Source organism: Miniopterus natalensis, chromosome 2, assembly GCF_054644295.1.
Source record: "Miniopterus natalensis isolate mMinNat1 chromosome 2, mMinNat1.hap1, whole genome shotgun sequence".
NCBI classification, from domain to species: domain Eukaryota; kingdom Metazoa; phylum Chordata; class Mammalia; order Chiroptera; family Miniopteridae; genus Miniopterus; species Miniopterus natalensis.
Window position 1 is genome coordinate 96,654,731 of NC_142082.1, and position 15,029 is coordinate 96,669,759.

A 15,029-nucleotide genomic window follows, 5' to 3' on the forward strand; every position below is an offset into this window, starting at 1 on the left:
TATAAAGCTGTAAATACTATAAGATTAATTTTAAGATTTGTTAAAATGTCTTAGTGATGTTATGACTAAGATAAAAGTGATCAAGATGAGTCTCCTATATAATCAGAGAACTGATGAGTCAATGAGGGAAATATGCAAACCACGAATTAACGAGGTAGAATGAAGTCAGTCCTATAAGAGGGATAGTTAACTTTGGGGGGGGGGGGGGTGCATGAAGCAGGAATGATGGGGATATGCTGTTGAGCTCCTCCTTAGTAGGCACTCCAGTACTTATATTAAAGAAATAGGACAGGGAAGTCACATCTGCACTGCATCCTAGCAGATGAGTAGGAAAGACCAGAAGGGGAATTCTGATCAGTCATAGAAAGGCTTAAATTACACTAATAGCATGATAACTATACTAATTTTGAATTGTTTTATGCAGTAGAACCTGTATCAAAATAAGAAACTTAAATGATGTTTGGTATAAATGTGCTGTGTTCTTTAGAGGTTAGCATATCACAAAGGGGAGCCCACAGGCAGAATCTAGCCTATACCCGTTTTATATAGTGCAATGTTTTAAAATTGGAAAATTTTACCCCCAAAAAAGTCTGTACTTCTGACTTCTGACTAAGTATTATAAAATGTAGGAACCCTAGATCTCCCTTCCGAATGGCAGTCGGTTGGAGAGGTGTGGCAACAACCCTTTTAGATGGAAACATTCTCTTCAGTTCATCCCAGCCCTCACACGGTTATCTCAGGCTCAACCTGCCCTGATTTGGGGACTCAAGATTTTGGGATTCCTGATGTTTTGGCTGTGACAAGAATGAGCTTTTAATGAAACACTGCTGTTAACTAGAAAGTGCTTTTTGAAAACCTCTGTACGTATCCAGCTCCTATGTATGCAGAATGGTGTAAATAGCTTGTGCACAGTTTCTCCCAAGAAGCCCCTGAAAGAAAATACAGACAGGGCAAGTAAGTGTTCTTCAAGATACACATTTATTCACCTCTGTGAGTAACATACAAAATTTGGTCAGTTTCTGCACAGATGTATAATGCTTAATGTATAGAATGTAAATAAATTTTAACAGGGATAGTAGTATTTAAAGCCTGTTGGCTCAATCTAGGAAAAGTTTGGAAAGGAGTTACATTTTAAATAAAGGAGGATGGAAAAAATATGACTTAGTAGGAAAACATCATATGCCTTTTAAAAGTACAGAATATAAATTACAAATAAGCTTGAGAATGCCTTTTCCCTCCTGCCAGACATAGGCAGGAAAAGGCAGCAAAAACATTATTGTGTTTTCTTGACAACTGCTTCTTAATTTTAGGCTCGGGCACCAGAACAAATAGTGACATTATATGAAGATGAACAGTATCCAGTTCATATGTCATTAGTAGAAATGGGGCTTGCAGAGCGAGATGAATGATGTAAGTGTGTGACTTGTTTACCTGTATAGTTGACGTAAAGCTGACGTAAAGCAGGTGACTAACACAGCCAAGATTAATGCTAAGTTGTCCATAAAGGCACATTTGGATTTCCTTTAGGAATGACAACAGCTCAACAAGAATCTCTCCTAGGTTTCTTCTTCATAGGCCCTCTCACCATTGAGTGCCAGTATCAGAGGTTTCTTAAGTGTAAGAATGCTTGAAATAGTTCTCATGACTGTTCCTAGTACAAAGTAGTTATGGGTGCGACGAAAGAAGAAAAGGGGCACTATAAATAACTTAAGCACGTAACTGTAATGGAATGCTTATAGCACTGTTGAATAATCAATGTCCTAGTAACTAAGTTATCAAAGTACTTGGGTAACCAGCTAACTTTTTGTCTTTATCCATTCACATAAAGTGATTCAGAAACTAGATTTGAAAATTAGCATTAAGCAAAAGTTTAAATCATACACATTTTGTTTTTCAGGTATACAGCCCAGAAGAAAGTTTTCTGTTGTATGTAGACCATTTCAGGCTTGTTTTTCTTGATTTGTTCTGCAATAATGCTGGCTGCTTCCCCTCCCCCCCTTATATGTTGAACTGTTAGGAACTGTTTGAAAAATAGTCAATAAATATTTGCTTTCAGATATTTTGTATTCCTATAATTCTGAAATATTTTAGGTCCATGGGGGAAAACATTTTGGTTCATGTTATAATTAATGTATATTCAGCTTAAGAAATAAGACATTATCAGTACAGTTGTAGGCACCTGCTGTAGTACCTCTTCCTCAATCATTCTTTTTCCTGTAGAGGTGAATGCTGCTGTTAATTGGATGTTAATCATTCATTTGTTTGTTTGTGTTAGTGTTAGGGTTGGGGTTAGAGTTAGGGTTATAGGGTTATGGTTATAATATTAGAATTATGGCTATGGTTAGTGTTATATGATTAGGGTCAGTGTTATAGGGTTAGGGTTTGTGTTAGGGTTAAGTTTATATAATTAACAGAGTTAGTTTTAGAGCTGGGTTATTGGTTAAAGTTAGGGTTATGATTAGGTTTAGGGTTCAAACTAATTTTAGGGTTATAGGGTTAAGATTAGGGATAGGGTTTGGGGGTTTATGTTTAGGGTTATGATTAGAATTAGGTTTAGGGTTATAAGGTAAGCTTTAGGGTTAGGGTTCTAGGGTTAAAATTAGGGTTCTTTTTAGGGTTAGTGTTAAGGTTATAGGGTTAAGGTTAGCATTTGGGTTAGGGTTAGCTTTAGGGTTATAGGGGTAGTGTTAGGATTGGGGTTAGCGTCAGAGTAGGGTTAGGGATTTTGGTTTTAAGCTTAGGTTTATGGTTAGTGTTATACGGTTAGGGTTAGAGATACAGGGTTAGGGTTTCTATCAGGGTTAAGTTTATATGGTTTGGGTTAGTGTTTGGGTTAGTGTTGGGGTTTTTGGGTTAGAGTTAAGGTTATGATTAGGGTTTAGTGTTTGGTAGTTTTAGGGTTATATGGTTGTTAGAATTCAGGTTTGGGTCAGGGTTAGAGTTATAGGGATAGGGTTAATATTAAGGTTAGTGTTAGGGTTATAGGGATAGGGTTAGGGTTAGGGTTAGGTTTAAGGGTAGAGTTTGGGTTAGCGTGGTGAATATGATTAGGGTTAGGGTTTGGGTTAGTGTTTTAGGTTTATTGGGATAGGATAAGGTTTAGGGTTAAGGTTCTAGTTTTAGGTCTAGGGTTAGAGTTATAGGGTTTAGATTAGTGTTATGGTTAGGGTGAGGTTTAGCATTATTGGGTTAGGATTAATGTTGGGTTATGCTTATGGTTATGGTTATAAAGTTAGGGTTAAGGGATGTTTATCATTCTTATGTAAATCTTTATAATTTTTTTACTGTCTATCAATGCATTCCTAAACAAGATAGTGTTGCTCTGTATATTTTTAAATGTGTACAGTGTCACACAATTATCTACACTTTCCTATTTTATTTCCACTACTTATCCCTATTGGTATATTTTATTCACTTTCACTATTATATCCATCTGTGCACATAATTTATTCTGTTGCTAGATATTTTTAGGTTGTTACCAGTTTTTTCTCAGTTATAAATATTCTTCTGTAGGAGCCCTTGTGTACATGTGAGGGGTTTTCTAGTGTATATACTTAGTAGTACAAGATCATGGGTAAAATTGCTTTCCAAAAGGGGGTTTTACCAGTTTACCCCATCACCAGTTCCATGCCAACATATGGTGGCCAGACCATTATTTGCAATATATGGTACAAGTAATAAAGGTAGCCCATTATAGTCACTTGTTTATTGTTTGTTCATATCCTTTGTCCATTTTTCTATTCAGTTGTTTGTAATTATCTTACTGATTTGTAGGATTCTTTATATATTCTGGATATTAATCCTTTGTCAGGTATACGTATCTTTTCCTACTTTGCGGCTTATTATTTTTGTGGCATCTTTATGTCACTTTTTTGTGGCTTTCTGTGTCACATTTAAAAATCCTTCTTGCCCTGGTTGGTATGGGTCAGTGGTTAAGAGCATCATTCCATGCACTGAAGGGTCTCAGGTTCTATTCCTGGTCAAGAACATGTACCTGGGTTCCAGGTTCGATCCCTGGTCCTAACTGGGGTGAGTGCAGGAGACAACCAATTGATGTGTCTCTCTCACATCAATGTTTTTCTCTCTCTCTTCCCCCTTCCCTTCCACTCAATGGAAAAATATCCTCAGGTGAGGATTAACAAACAAAAAAAACCCTTCTCTATCCTGAGGTAATTATATCTTTTATTTTCTTTAAAAAGTTTTAAACTTTCTTCATATTCAGTTCTTAAATCACCTGAAATTAATACATTAAGCTTTTTTTAAACTGTTGAGTTATTGCTGCCCTGGCCATGTGGCTCAGTTGGTTGGAGCATCATCCCATACACCAAAATATTAGAGATTCAGTTCCTAGTCAGGGCACATACCTAGATTGTGGGTTGGTTGGGTGGGTTCCAGAGGCAACTGATCAATGTTTCTCTCTCTCTCTGTCTCTCTCAAAATCAATAAACATATCCCTGGGTGAGAACAGAAAATTTTTAAAAATTTTTGAGTCATTGCCAACACTATTGTTACACTGCACTAAGTGACTAGACCCACTTATAATTACATAAATTTACATGTAGGTGACTTGCCCTTCCTTCAAGGACATCTTGTTTCTGTCAGCCAACTATCTTACAGGTCACACAACATCCAGGTACGTGTGGCCAATCAGCTCTGCCCCCTCCACTCTCAAGTGTTACATTTTGATCAGTTACACCGTCGCCCTCATTATAACTGCTTTCTCCTCACTCTGAGTTCATCTGTACTCATAGAATGAACTATTCTGTTTTATCTTCCCATTCGATTACAATTAAAGAACTTCTGCAATAGATAAAATGCTTTAATTTTTATACTAATTAAACCTAGTAATATTTTGACTGGTAAAATTCTTATTCCTTGAGTAAACTTTCTGTACAAGTCCTTGTTCTATGGCTGACGTCCAGTGGAAAAGCTGTAGATCTTGTACTTTGTAAAAAAATCCTCACCTGAGGGTGTATTTATGGACTATTTTAGAGAAGAGACAGAGAAACACTGATATGAGAAACATATGCACCCCGACCGCGTACTGAACCCACAACCTAGGCATGCACACCTAACCAGGAATCGAACCCACAATCTTTTTGGTGTACAGGACTACGCTCCAGCCAACTGTGCCACCCAACCAGGCATACTTATTTTTTTTATAAGGATCTCCAACCAATAAAAGCACCCAGTTATTTTTAAAGTTTATATAGTTTATAACAAAATAATCTTTCCTTAGGTGTTTAACTATAGAGTAGGTGAATTAAAAATTAAAGCTGGAGATCCAAGATGGTAGCGGACTGAATAGAAGCTACGCTGACACACTCCTAGGGCCAAACTGGAATTACAACTAAAATACAGAAAAACCACCCTGAATAATCAAATGCAACAGAAGATTAGCTGGAGAGCACCCTCATAACCAAGGAGCAAAAGTGAAGACCACACAGAGACTGGTAGGAAGTGTGGAGGCGCGAGAGGCTTGACCCGGCTCCCATAAGCAACAACTGAAGGTCCGGAGGGGTATCTTAGCTATGGGGGATTCCCACTGAGAACTCTAGAGTCTAAACCCCAAGCTGGGCTCCCCAGCCCAGAGCACCAGAACTGAGAAAGGTGCCCACTTAATATCTGGCTGTGAAAAGCAGCAGGGTTTCTGTCTGCCAGGGAGAGATGGCTGGAAATGCAGGCACCCTCTTAAAGGGCCAATATACAAAGTTTCATGTGCAGCTACTCACCTTGGGCTCCAGCAGAGGGAAGGCAGAGTGGATTGGAGAAGTATGAGGAGAATCCAGGGAGGCTGGCTGGGGGGAATAGATCTAAGAGGGCACCTATCTGGAACCCAGTGCAGTGATTCCCCCATACTGCAGAGGACATCTTTCTCAGGCAGACATTTACCTTCTAAGCAGCTTTTGCCTGGAGGGGAAGCAATTGCCCCACTCTGCTGGAAAACCTCTGGCCCCACCCTGGTGAAGTTTCTACAGCCTGAGTCTCATTAACAGGCTGAGTAACAACTTCTGGGTGCTTTGAGTCTTTGCCTGATTTGCTTCTGGACCCAGGTCTTGAAAAAGCAGACCTTGGTGCTCATCTTTGCCCTGTCCAAACACACGCAGCCTCACCAGAGGGAACCAGAAGCTGTGGAGTGTGGAAAACTTCAAACGGTACTCAAGGCCAGTCACAAATAGTGTCTGAAATTTGCCTGCACCAGAGACGATCCAAAAGACTGGGAGTCCTAGCAGATCTACCTAATACATAGAAACAGATCCAAATAGGCAGCCAAAATGGGGAGACAAAAAAAACAAGCCCCAAATGAAAGAACAAAATGAACTCTCCAGAAGAAGAGCTAAATGAAAGAGAGAAGCAATCTATCAGAGACTTCAGAATACTGATCATAAAGATGCTCAACAGCATGAAAAACGATACAGAAACTATGAAGGAAATCAAGAATGACAAAGTAGAAATAAAAAAATATATATTGGAAGGAATAAACAACAGATTAGGGGAAGCTGAGGACTGCATCAGCGAATTAGAAGATAGGTTAGAAAAAAATCACTGAATCACAGATCCAAAAAGAAAAATCCCAATTAAAAACCAGGAGGACGATTTAAGGGAGCTGTGAGACAACAAGAAACATAACAATTTTCACATCATAGGAGTGCCAGAAGAGTAGAAAGTTAGCAAGGGTTAGAGAACCTGTTTGAAGAAATAACGGCAGAAAACTTCCCTAACCTGGTCAAGGGAAATGTCACACAAGTTCAGGAGGCACAGAGAGTCCCAAGCAAGAACCCAAAGAGGTCCACACCCAGACACATCATAATTAAAATGCTAAAAATTCAAGACAGAATTCAAGACAGAATTAAAGGCAGCAAGACAAAAGCAATCTGTTACCTACAAAGGAGCTCCTATAAGGCTGTCAGCTGATTTCTCATCAGAAACTACAGGCTGGAAGGGAATGGCATGAAGTTTTCAAGGTAATGCAAAACAAGGATCTGAAACCAAGACTACTCTATCCAGCAAGGCTATCATTCAAAATAGATGGTGAAATAAAGAGCTTCCCAGACAAAAAAAGGCTAAAGGAGTTTACCACCACCAAACCAGCATTGCAAGAAATGTTAAAGGGACTGCTGAAATAAGTTGAAATAGAAACATAAGCATAAAGAAATAAAATGGCAATAGATAAGTATCTATCAATAATAACCTTATATATAAATGGATTAAGTGTCCCAATCCAAAGACATCGGGTAGCTGAATGGATAAGAAAAGAAGACCCAAATCTATGCTGTCTATAAGAGTCCCACCTCAGAACAAAAGGCTCACAAAGGCTGGGAAGAAAGAAAAAAAAACTTTTGGAGGACTTTAAAGGAGAGATCTATAGCAATACAGTCACAGGAGGGGACTTTAACACCCCACTGATTTTACTGGATAAGACTTCCAGACAAAAAATCAGCAAGGAAACAGTGACTCTAAATTAGACACACTAGGTCAGATGGATTTAATTGACATTTACAGAACATTCCATTCCAAGCTGCAGAATAGGCCTTCTCCTCAAGTGCACATGGGACATTCTCAAAGATAGACCACATGTTAGGACACAAAACAAGTCTCTACAAGTTCAAGAAGACTGAAATCATATCAAGCATCTTCTCGGACTTTTACACCATGAAATACTATGCAGCTGTAAAAACAAAGGATCCCTTACCCTTTGAGACAGCATGGTGGGACCTGGGGGGAGGGGTACAGGGTGGAGGGGATCAATGAGGGGAAAAGGGGGACATTTGTAATACCTTCAACAGTAAAGATAAATTTTTAAAAAAGTCCTTGTGCATCTCAAACTAAAGCTGTAAATTTTATTTTATATTCCAAACAATCTTTTCCATTTATACACACACAACATATATACATATATATAAATTAAACCACAAAATCCACAAGAAATGTACATTTTTTAACAAGAATCAAGTTAGTGTTATTTCATGATTAGTCACACACACAGGATTATTACAACTTTGTATCCATTAGAACATTACCATCCTTGTCTTTAACTCTTACTCGACCAGATGTGTATTTTGTTTCTTGATGACCATTTGCATAGACAGTTTTAACAGTGCCATCTGGATACTCACGTCTCTTGAACTGGGCAGTGTGTACTTCTCTCTGGCCATTATTAAACTCTATGAGTTTTCTGCCATCTCTGTAAATTTAAAATAGAATTTAATTTCTTGTCTCTTCTCTGCACAGAACTTTCTTTGCAAATTCTTCCAGTGTTCCTGCTACAGGTGGATAATTCCAATTATTAAATTAACACTTAAATGTACCCATAAAAAGGTTTTTTAAAATAAACTGATGCAGGGAGAGGAAAGAAGATGGCTGCATAGGTAACAGTTGTACCTGCTGCCTCCTGCAACCACATCAAAATTACAACCAAAATGTAGAACCACCATCACTCAGAACCTCCCGAAATCTGGCCGAACAACACCCCTACAACCAGGGAACTGAAAAAGCATCAAGACCGGTTTCCCAGGCAGCTGCAGATTTGAAACAATTCTGTCTGCAGAATGCTCAACACGACCCCCTGCTGACTGGAGTATCTTCAAGTATCAATCCCTTCAGACCCCAGAAAGTCTATTCCTTTTTGTAGTAAAATGAATCTTTGAAGGTGTCCTAAAGCACTTTTCTTGAGAAAAGTGAGCTGAAATTGAAGCCTGTACAAAAAGCTTACCCTATAACATGTGCCATACTGTACAAACTTCTGCTTTTGTCAGTCCTTAACATCTCTCCGAATTTTCATGAATTTCTATTTCACAAGGATGATTATTTTATATACACTGGCGGCAGCGGCATACAAATAAAATACTTAGTATAAAAAAAAATTTTTTAAATAAATTGATGCATTCACCACAAAATGCTTAGGTTTCTTTGTTGTTTAAATTTATATGTGTCCTGCCTCTAAAAACTCAGGCACTATGTTAAAATATAGCTTTCAGTTTTGACCTTTATTCTCTTCAAATTTAAAAGCCACCTGAGTGCTTATTTGCATCAGGCTGGAGAAGGAAAGGGGCATGATCAGACCTGAGGCCAGTTACGAAGTAGAATATGGAAAATAGTTAATACCAAATTGACTACTTTACCCTGTATCTGGGACATTCACACTGGACCCAAAATACAGGGATATGAGGGCAGATGAGATGGAGAGATGAGTCCAAGGAGTTTTCATATTCTCTTTTTATTGTATAAAAGTTCAAACTTTCAAAGTATAATGTACACATAAGGTTTTCCTCCAATTTTGGAACAAACTGCTATTTAATAAGCACCAGATAAAAAATTAGTGTTTCTACTTACTTGGGGGAGGGGAGTTTATATCATAGAATTCAAGTTAGTTCAATGCATGTATGTGTTATGTTCATGTTAATGGGTGCTTAACTGTCTCTAGGACAGGAAGCTTGACAGACCTTCACCATGGTTTGAATTAAAATGGTGATAAAAGATACTCATTACTGGGGGCTGAAGAAGTCATTTAAAGAAGTCTCTAACTTCTAGAAATAGGACACTCAAGGAAAGAAAGACTGTTGATTTTAAAGGATGGGGTCAGGGTAGCCAGAGGAGAAAAGTGCTTACAAGCTGGATAGGGAGATGAAGAAAATGAAAACAAGCCAGAGGAGAAAGTTTGACTTAAACATGGTGGCTAGTTAGATTATCCTTTAAAACTGACAGGGCAGCTTTTCCTTCTGTGTCTCATTCACTCTCTTCAAATTTCACCAAATTTATTTCTAAACAAATACTTGCCATTCTCCTTTCCTGACGTGCTGTGTAGACTCCTTTTACATCTCAAGGCTAAAGACTATATATTAGGATCTGTTTCTCTCAAACTAGTTCTAACTCCAAAAGGCTGAGCACACTTCTCACCTGCTCTCTTTCTTTGCTCACTTCTAAATTCACTGAAATTTTCAGTGATTTACACAAATGTTTTAAGTTAAGATTTTAAAAATTTAACTGGTAATAAAAGTTGAACCATGAAAACTGGAAAACCTAGTAACAAATTTAACAGGTATCATACCGTTGTACTCTGACAATTGTACCATCAGGGAAAATGCTTTCTTCTTGTCCATCAGCAAATAAATTTTTGATAGTCTGGTCAGGAAATGTGATTTCCTTTCTTCCATCTGGGAAATGTTTTTCTGTTTTAAAAAGGTTATTATAAGTATTTTATTTTTAAAGGACAGAATTTAATAGAGAAAGGGCAGGGCAAGTTTTTACCTATCTGTCCACTTGAGAAATGCAAGACTTCTAGTCCTTCAGGGTAAGTAGTGTGAGTGGTCTGGGCAGCTGCATAGTAGTAGATCTGTAAAGACACAGAGTCACTATACCTTTTCTTCAGAGATGCTTATACTACGAGAAAACCAGCCCTGGAGGAACCTACCACTCTGTCATCTGGCATGACCTGCTTCACATCACCATTGAAGAAAGTGACAGTGACAGTCTTTCCATCTGCACTCACTTCTTTTCGAGTTCCATTTGGAAACAATATAACACAGCACCCATCCTTATAAACCTTCTCTATCTACAAAAAAGGAAAACATTATCAATACATAGGATTTCCTCCTGAGACCACAGGACAAAAAGATCCCTCATTCTCTTCCTAATTGCCTACTTTGAAATTTTTCATAATAAAAAGAAAAACATTCTCTCAAAAGGAGAGAAAAGTTAATAAACTTGTAACAATCAACTTCAAGTGTCAACACATCACCATCCTTATGTCCCTGATTCTCCCAAACTCCTCTTGGTGGAATTTTTTAAAGCAAACTGCAGGCACCGCCTATAAATACCTGTAATGAAAGGGTTTTTATTAACATAACCAAACCGTTATTGCCCCTCACAAACTATCACTTTCATATCACAACCATCTGCACTGTTTTCCTTAAATTCACAAAAAAGGCTTTTTACAGTTCATTTGAATCAGGATCAAAACCAGGTCCCACACCCTTAGTTCATATGTCTCTTAAATCTCAATTTTTAACAGTCACCTACCTCCTATCCCCCTTTTTAATGCCAATTGTTGAAGGAACTGTGTCACTGAACATGTAAAATTTCTCACATTCTATGTTTAGCTGATTGCTTTCCCATGACTGTCTAACATGTTTCTCTTAGCCCATATATATTTCCTAAGACTAGTAGTTAGATCTAAAGGCATGATTAACTTCCAGTTGAATTATTCTGACAAGAATACTTTGTAGGAGCTGCTGTGAGCTTCCTATGGCCACACGTTCAGAAGTACAATACGCAGTGTCCCCGACTGCAGGACTGACTGGGTCACATCAGTAAGGACTACCAGGAAGCCATCAACCTTTCACCTAGGGTTTCAGGAGTCACTGATGACTGCTGCCTAGATCCTTTCCTTCATCAGAGGTTGCAATCTTATGATTCCCTAATTTTCTCACTCCCTTTCTGTTTATTAGCTGGAATTCTTCAACATAAAAGCTTTCCTCATCAACAGTTTGTTTTGCTAAAGCAGAGTTTGCACAGGAAAAGTCAACCTATTGTTTCCTTTTGAATTGTTCTCTGTCCTTCCCTCATTCCTCAAGACTAGCAGTGAACTTGGGCCTTACAATTTCAATTAAAATGGATCAGGTTAGGGTATTTGGAGAAGTTTTTTATGAAGCTGAGGAAGAATTCCCTTATCCCCTCCCTAGGAACAAACCCTGTTTATATCCCTTCCTTCTCATTCCCTCTTCGAGCTGCAACTCAAAGCCAGGCAGCAGCTTTCACCCTCACAACCTTTCCTAGGCAAGGGAGAAAACTGCAAGCTGACAATGGAGAGAGGTACCTGATCCCCCACACATTATTTAGGAAAGGCTGCAGGGGGAGGGTAAGGCTTTCCTCATGACCTGAGGCTTTTAGTTGTGTACTAAGGAAGAACAAAGGGTTTGGACAAAGGGACTGTGTTCTTCCTTTTGCTGCATCTCTAAACCAGAAATGGCAACTAATGCATATTATGTACTGAGCATTTTTAGAGGAGTCCAAAGATTCAAGCCAAGGCCATGCCCCAAGGTACTAACGTTCTTAAGCCCCCATCAACAGTCTTAAAGATCAATTATTTTAGAATCAAACTGCTTCAACTCTATTTTAACTAGTTTATTTTTTATACTATACATATTTTTAATTCTTACCTTTCCATCAGGATGACTGATTTCCCCCTGAAGTTCTTCGTTTTCCTCTCTTTCATACTCCTCTTTATATTCAGGATCTGGGAAATCCACTGATTCAGGGGGCTCTCTGGGTGAAGCAGTCTGTAAGGACAAGAAGCTCTCAGGTTATTAAGACATGTAAGAACATTTCAAGCAGCTAAAATTTAAACTTACTTCCAAAAGCCAGATTCTGCTATTATAGGATCTATGACTGGTGTTTGGTGTTATATAGAAAACATGTACAAGATTAACTAAAAAGCCTCCTTCATAAATGGTTTAGAAACTTATGTCAGTTAACTGATTGATATGAACCATGAGTAATTTGTTTGAATATATAAAAATATAAAGAGATTTACTTGTCCTTTATCCGAACTGCATAAATCACGAGATGGCACAGACTTCGGTCTCCGAGAGGGATTGCCTATTAGAATATAATTGTCAGAGTTAGTTTTAATATTTAATTGCAAATCTTAAATTAATATTATAGTGAAACATTTACTTAGTTCATATCCTCCTTTTATTAACTGCTGTTACCCATTAGTTTAAAAAGTCTGAATATTTTTTCACAGGAGTTCATTATAGAAGTTGAGATATTTATTCAGGTACTTAAGTCCCGAGCAACCAAGAAAGACAAAGACAATATCTGTTCTTTAAGTTTATAAGCCAGACAAAGACAAAGGTGTCCAACTAGCCTCACAGATATTGTGGAGACAATCATGAGGACTTCAGGTAGAAACTAGATCTGGGGAACAGATAATAGAGGCATCTAATAAGACACACAGAATTTGGCTTGAAAAATTAACTGAATATTTAATTAAAATCTAGACCTAACAGCTGTAGTCTATAAATTTTTTAGATCATGATCAACAAACCAATCATATACTGTATTAGCAATACATGATATAAAAATAAGCATACACACACACCACTACTGCCACCATACAACAAACTGAGGTGAACTTTTAAAAACATATTAAAGTTTTAATATTTTCTTCCTATATACCAACAGGCCATTATTATGAATACTCCCAAATTTGAAGAGTTCTGAGCAAGTGCCAGATTCTGATTTACATGTTAAAAACTGGAATGGATGCTGGATGCTATGGGGAGAACAGACTAGAGAAGACTAGAGGCAGAGTCCAGATAGGAGGCTGGTCAGAATATGAGAAGGCTTGTGTGGCATCCGTGGAGGCAGAAATGATTTGACTACACTGTGTCAAATCACTGATTCATACGTGCCAAGTTTGTTAGCAAGTCCATATGGTTCAACCTAATTAATAAATTCAGAAAATATCAACATCAGAAGGATTACTTTAGGGATTGATGGAAGTGGGAAGTAAGAATAAAAGAAAAAAGGAATGAAGAAGTACACATAGGTTTTGGCTTGAGCAAACAGGTAGGTAGATGGCAGGCAAGGTTCTGGGGATAAGAGAAGTGCTCTTTGGATAGGATTAAGAACTTCTTCCACCTGACAGGTGCAAAATAAACTATATAGTTTGAGCTCTGTACTACATCATTTCTAAATTTTATACCCACTTTCCATATAAAAGACTAATATCTCCATTTTATAGGTGAGGAAATCAAGGATGAGAGAGGTTAAGTAACTTGCCAAGGCTGTCAACTAATAAAAGGCAGAACCAAGACCTGCACAATTCAAACCCAAGTTGTTCAAGAGGCAACTGTATTTTATTTTCAATCCACAGTTGAGAATCTGTGGATGTGGAGAGCAGAATTAATTAATTTTTATTTATTTATTTTTTTAAAATATATCTTTCTTGATTTCAGAGGAAAGGAGATGGAGAGAGAGATATAGAAACATCAATGATGAGAGTCATTGATTGGCTGCAGCCCGCAACCCAGGCATGTGCCCTGACCGGGAATCGAACCCCGATCGCCTGGATCCTAGATCAACGCTCAACCGCTGAGCCACGCCCGGCCGGGCGCAGAATTAATTTATACGTGGATTTTTGGCTCCCATAACCCTGTTAACTGTATAGAAATTAATACAGTTAAAAGAGGAGAGGGAACTATGATTTAAAAAGAGTAAAGAAAGCCAATGAGAGCTATCAGGTTTCATTAGGCAAATATTTGAATAACTGGTATTTCAGAACAAGAAAGGAAAAGAGGGCAGAGTGCTTAAAGTTAATATTTAATTTTAAAAAATAATAGCTGAGAATTTCTCAAACCTAGGAATGGACTTGGACTTACAAGTCCACCACATGATAATCCACCATATAATCTCAATGCACATAAGACTTCTCCAAGATAATTATAACGAAACTGTCAAAAATCAATGACAATGGAAGACTACTAAAGGCAGCCAGGGGGCAAAAAATAACCTACATGGGAACCCCTTAGGCCAGCAGAAGATTTCTCAGGAGAAACTCTAAAGGCCACCCTGGCCGGTGTAGCTCAGTTGGTTGGAGCATTGTCTCATACACCAAAAGGTAGCAGGTTCAATTTCCAGTCAGGGCACATAGGTTGCGGGTTCAATCCCCAGTCTGAGCACGTGCAGGAAACAACCGATCGATTCTTTCTCTCTCTTAATGTTTAAGTAAGTAGAACAACAAATTGATTTTTCTCTCTTTCCCTCTCTAAAATGAATAAATAAAAATATTTAAATTTATTACTATTAAGGCCAAGAACAAAATGATGAATTCAAAGTGCTAAAAGAAAAACTGACAATAATACTTTAAATGGCAAAGTTATTTTTCAGATGTGACGAGAAATAAAGGCTTTCCCAGACAGACAAAAGCTAAGCAAGTTCATTATTACCACTACACCTGCCTTGCAAGAAATAGTGAAAGGAATCCTTCAAGCTGAAACAAAAAGACACTAATGAGCAACAGAAAA

The 15,029-nt window shown here is 37.9% G+C and overlaps 2 protein-coding genes and 1 pseudogene across 8 annotated transcripts in view; 2 read left to right on the forward strand and 1 right to left on the reverse strand.

Annotated features, from left to right (window-relative positions):
* Window positions 1–1,409, forward strand: part of RNF17 (ring finger protein 17) — a 108,988-nt gene extending 107,579 nt beyond the window's left edge. For all 3 annotated transcript variants that reach the window (XM_087814422.1, XM_016203556.2, XM_016203557.2), the window contains one exon: window positions 1,311–1,409. In XM_087814422.1, coding sequence (XP_087670548.1) covers window positions 1,311–1,409 — 99 coding nt within the window. The remainder of the gene's footprint in view (window positions 1–1,310) is intronic.
* Window positions 1,410–6,842: 5,433 nt separating this feature from the next.
* Window positions 6,843–15,029, reverse strand: part of CPAP (centrosome assembly and centriole elongation protein) — a 66,307-nt gene continuing 58,120 nt past the window's right edge. For all 5 annotated transcript variants that reach the window (XM_016203560.2, XM_087814424.1, XM_016203559.2 and 2 more), the window contains 6 exons: window positions 12,533–12,597; window positions 12,159–12,278; window positions 10,412–10,552; window positions 10,249–10,333; window positions 10,049–10,169; window positions 6,843–8,185 (listed from right to left, as the gene is read on the reverse strand). In XM_016203560.2, the coding sequence (XP_016059046.2) occupies window positions 7,993–8,185; window positions 10,049–10,169; window positions 10,249–10,333; window positions 10,412–10,552; window positions 12,159–12,278; window positions 12,533–12,597 (725 nt within the window). In that variant the 3' untranslated portion in view covers window positions 6,843–7,992. The remainder of the gene's footprint in view (window positions 8,186–10,048; window positions 10,170–10,248; window positions 10,334–10,411; window positions 10,553–12,158; window positions 12,279–12,532; window positions 12,598–15,029) is intronic.
* On the forward strand, window positions 8,338–8,661 carry LOC148093756 (guanine nucleotide-binding protein G(I)/G(S)/G(O) subunit gamma-5 pseudogene; annotated as a pseudogene).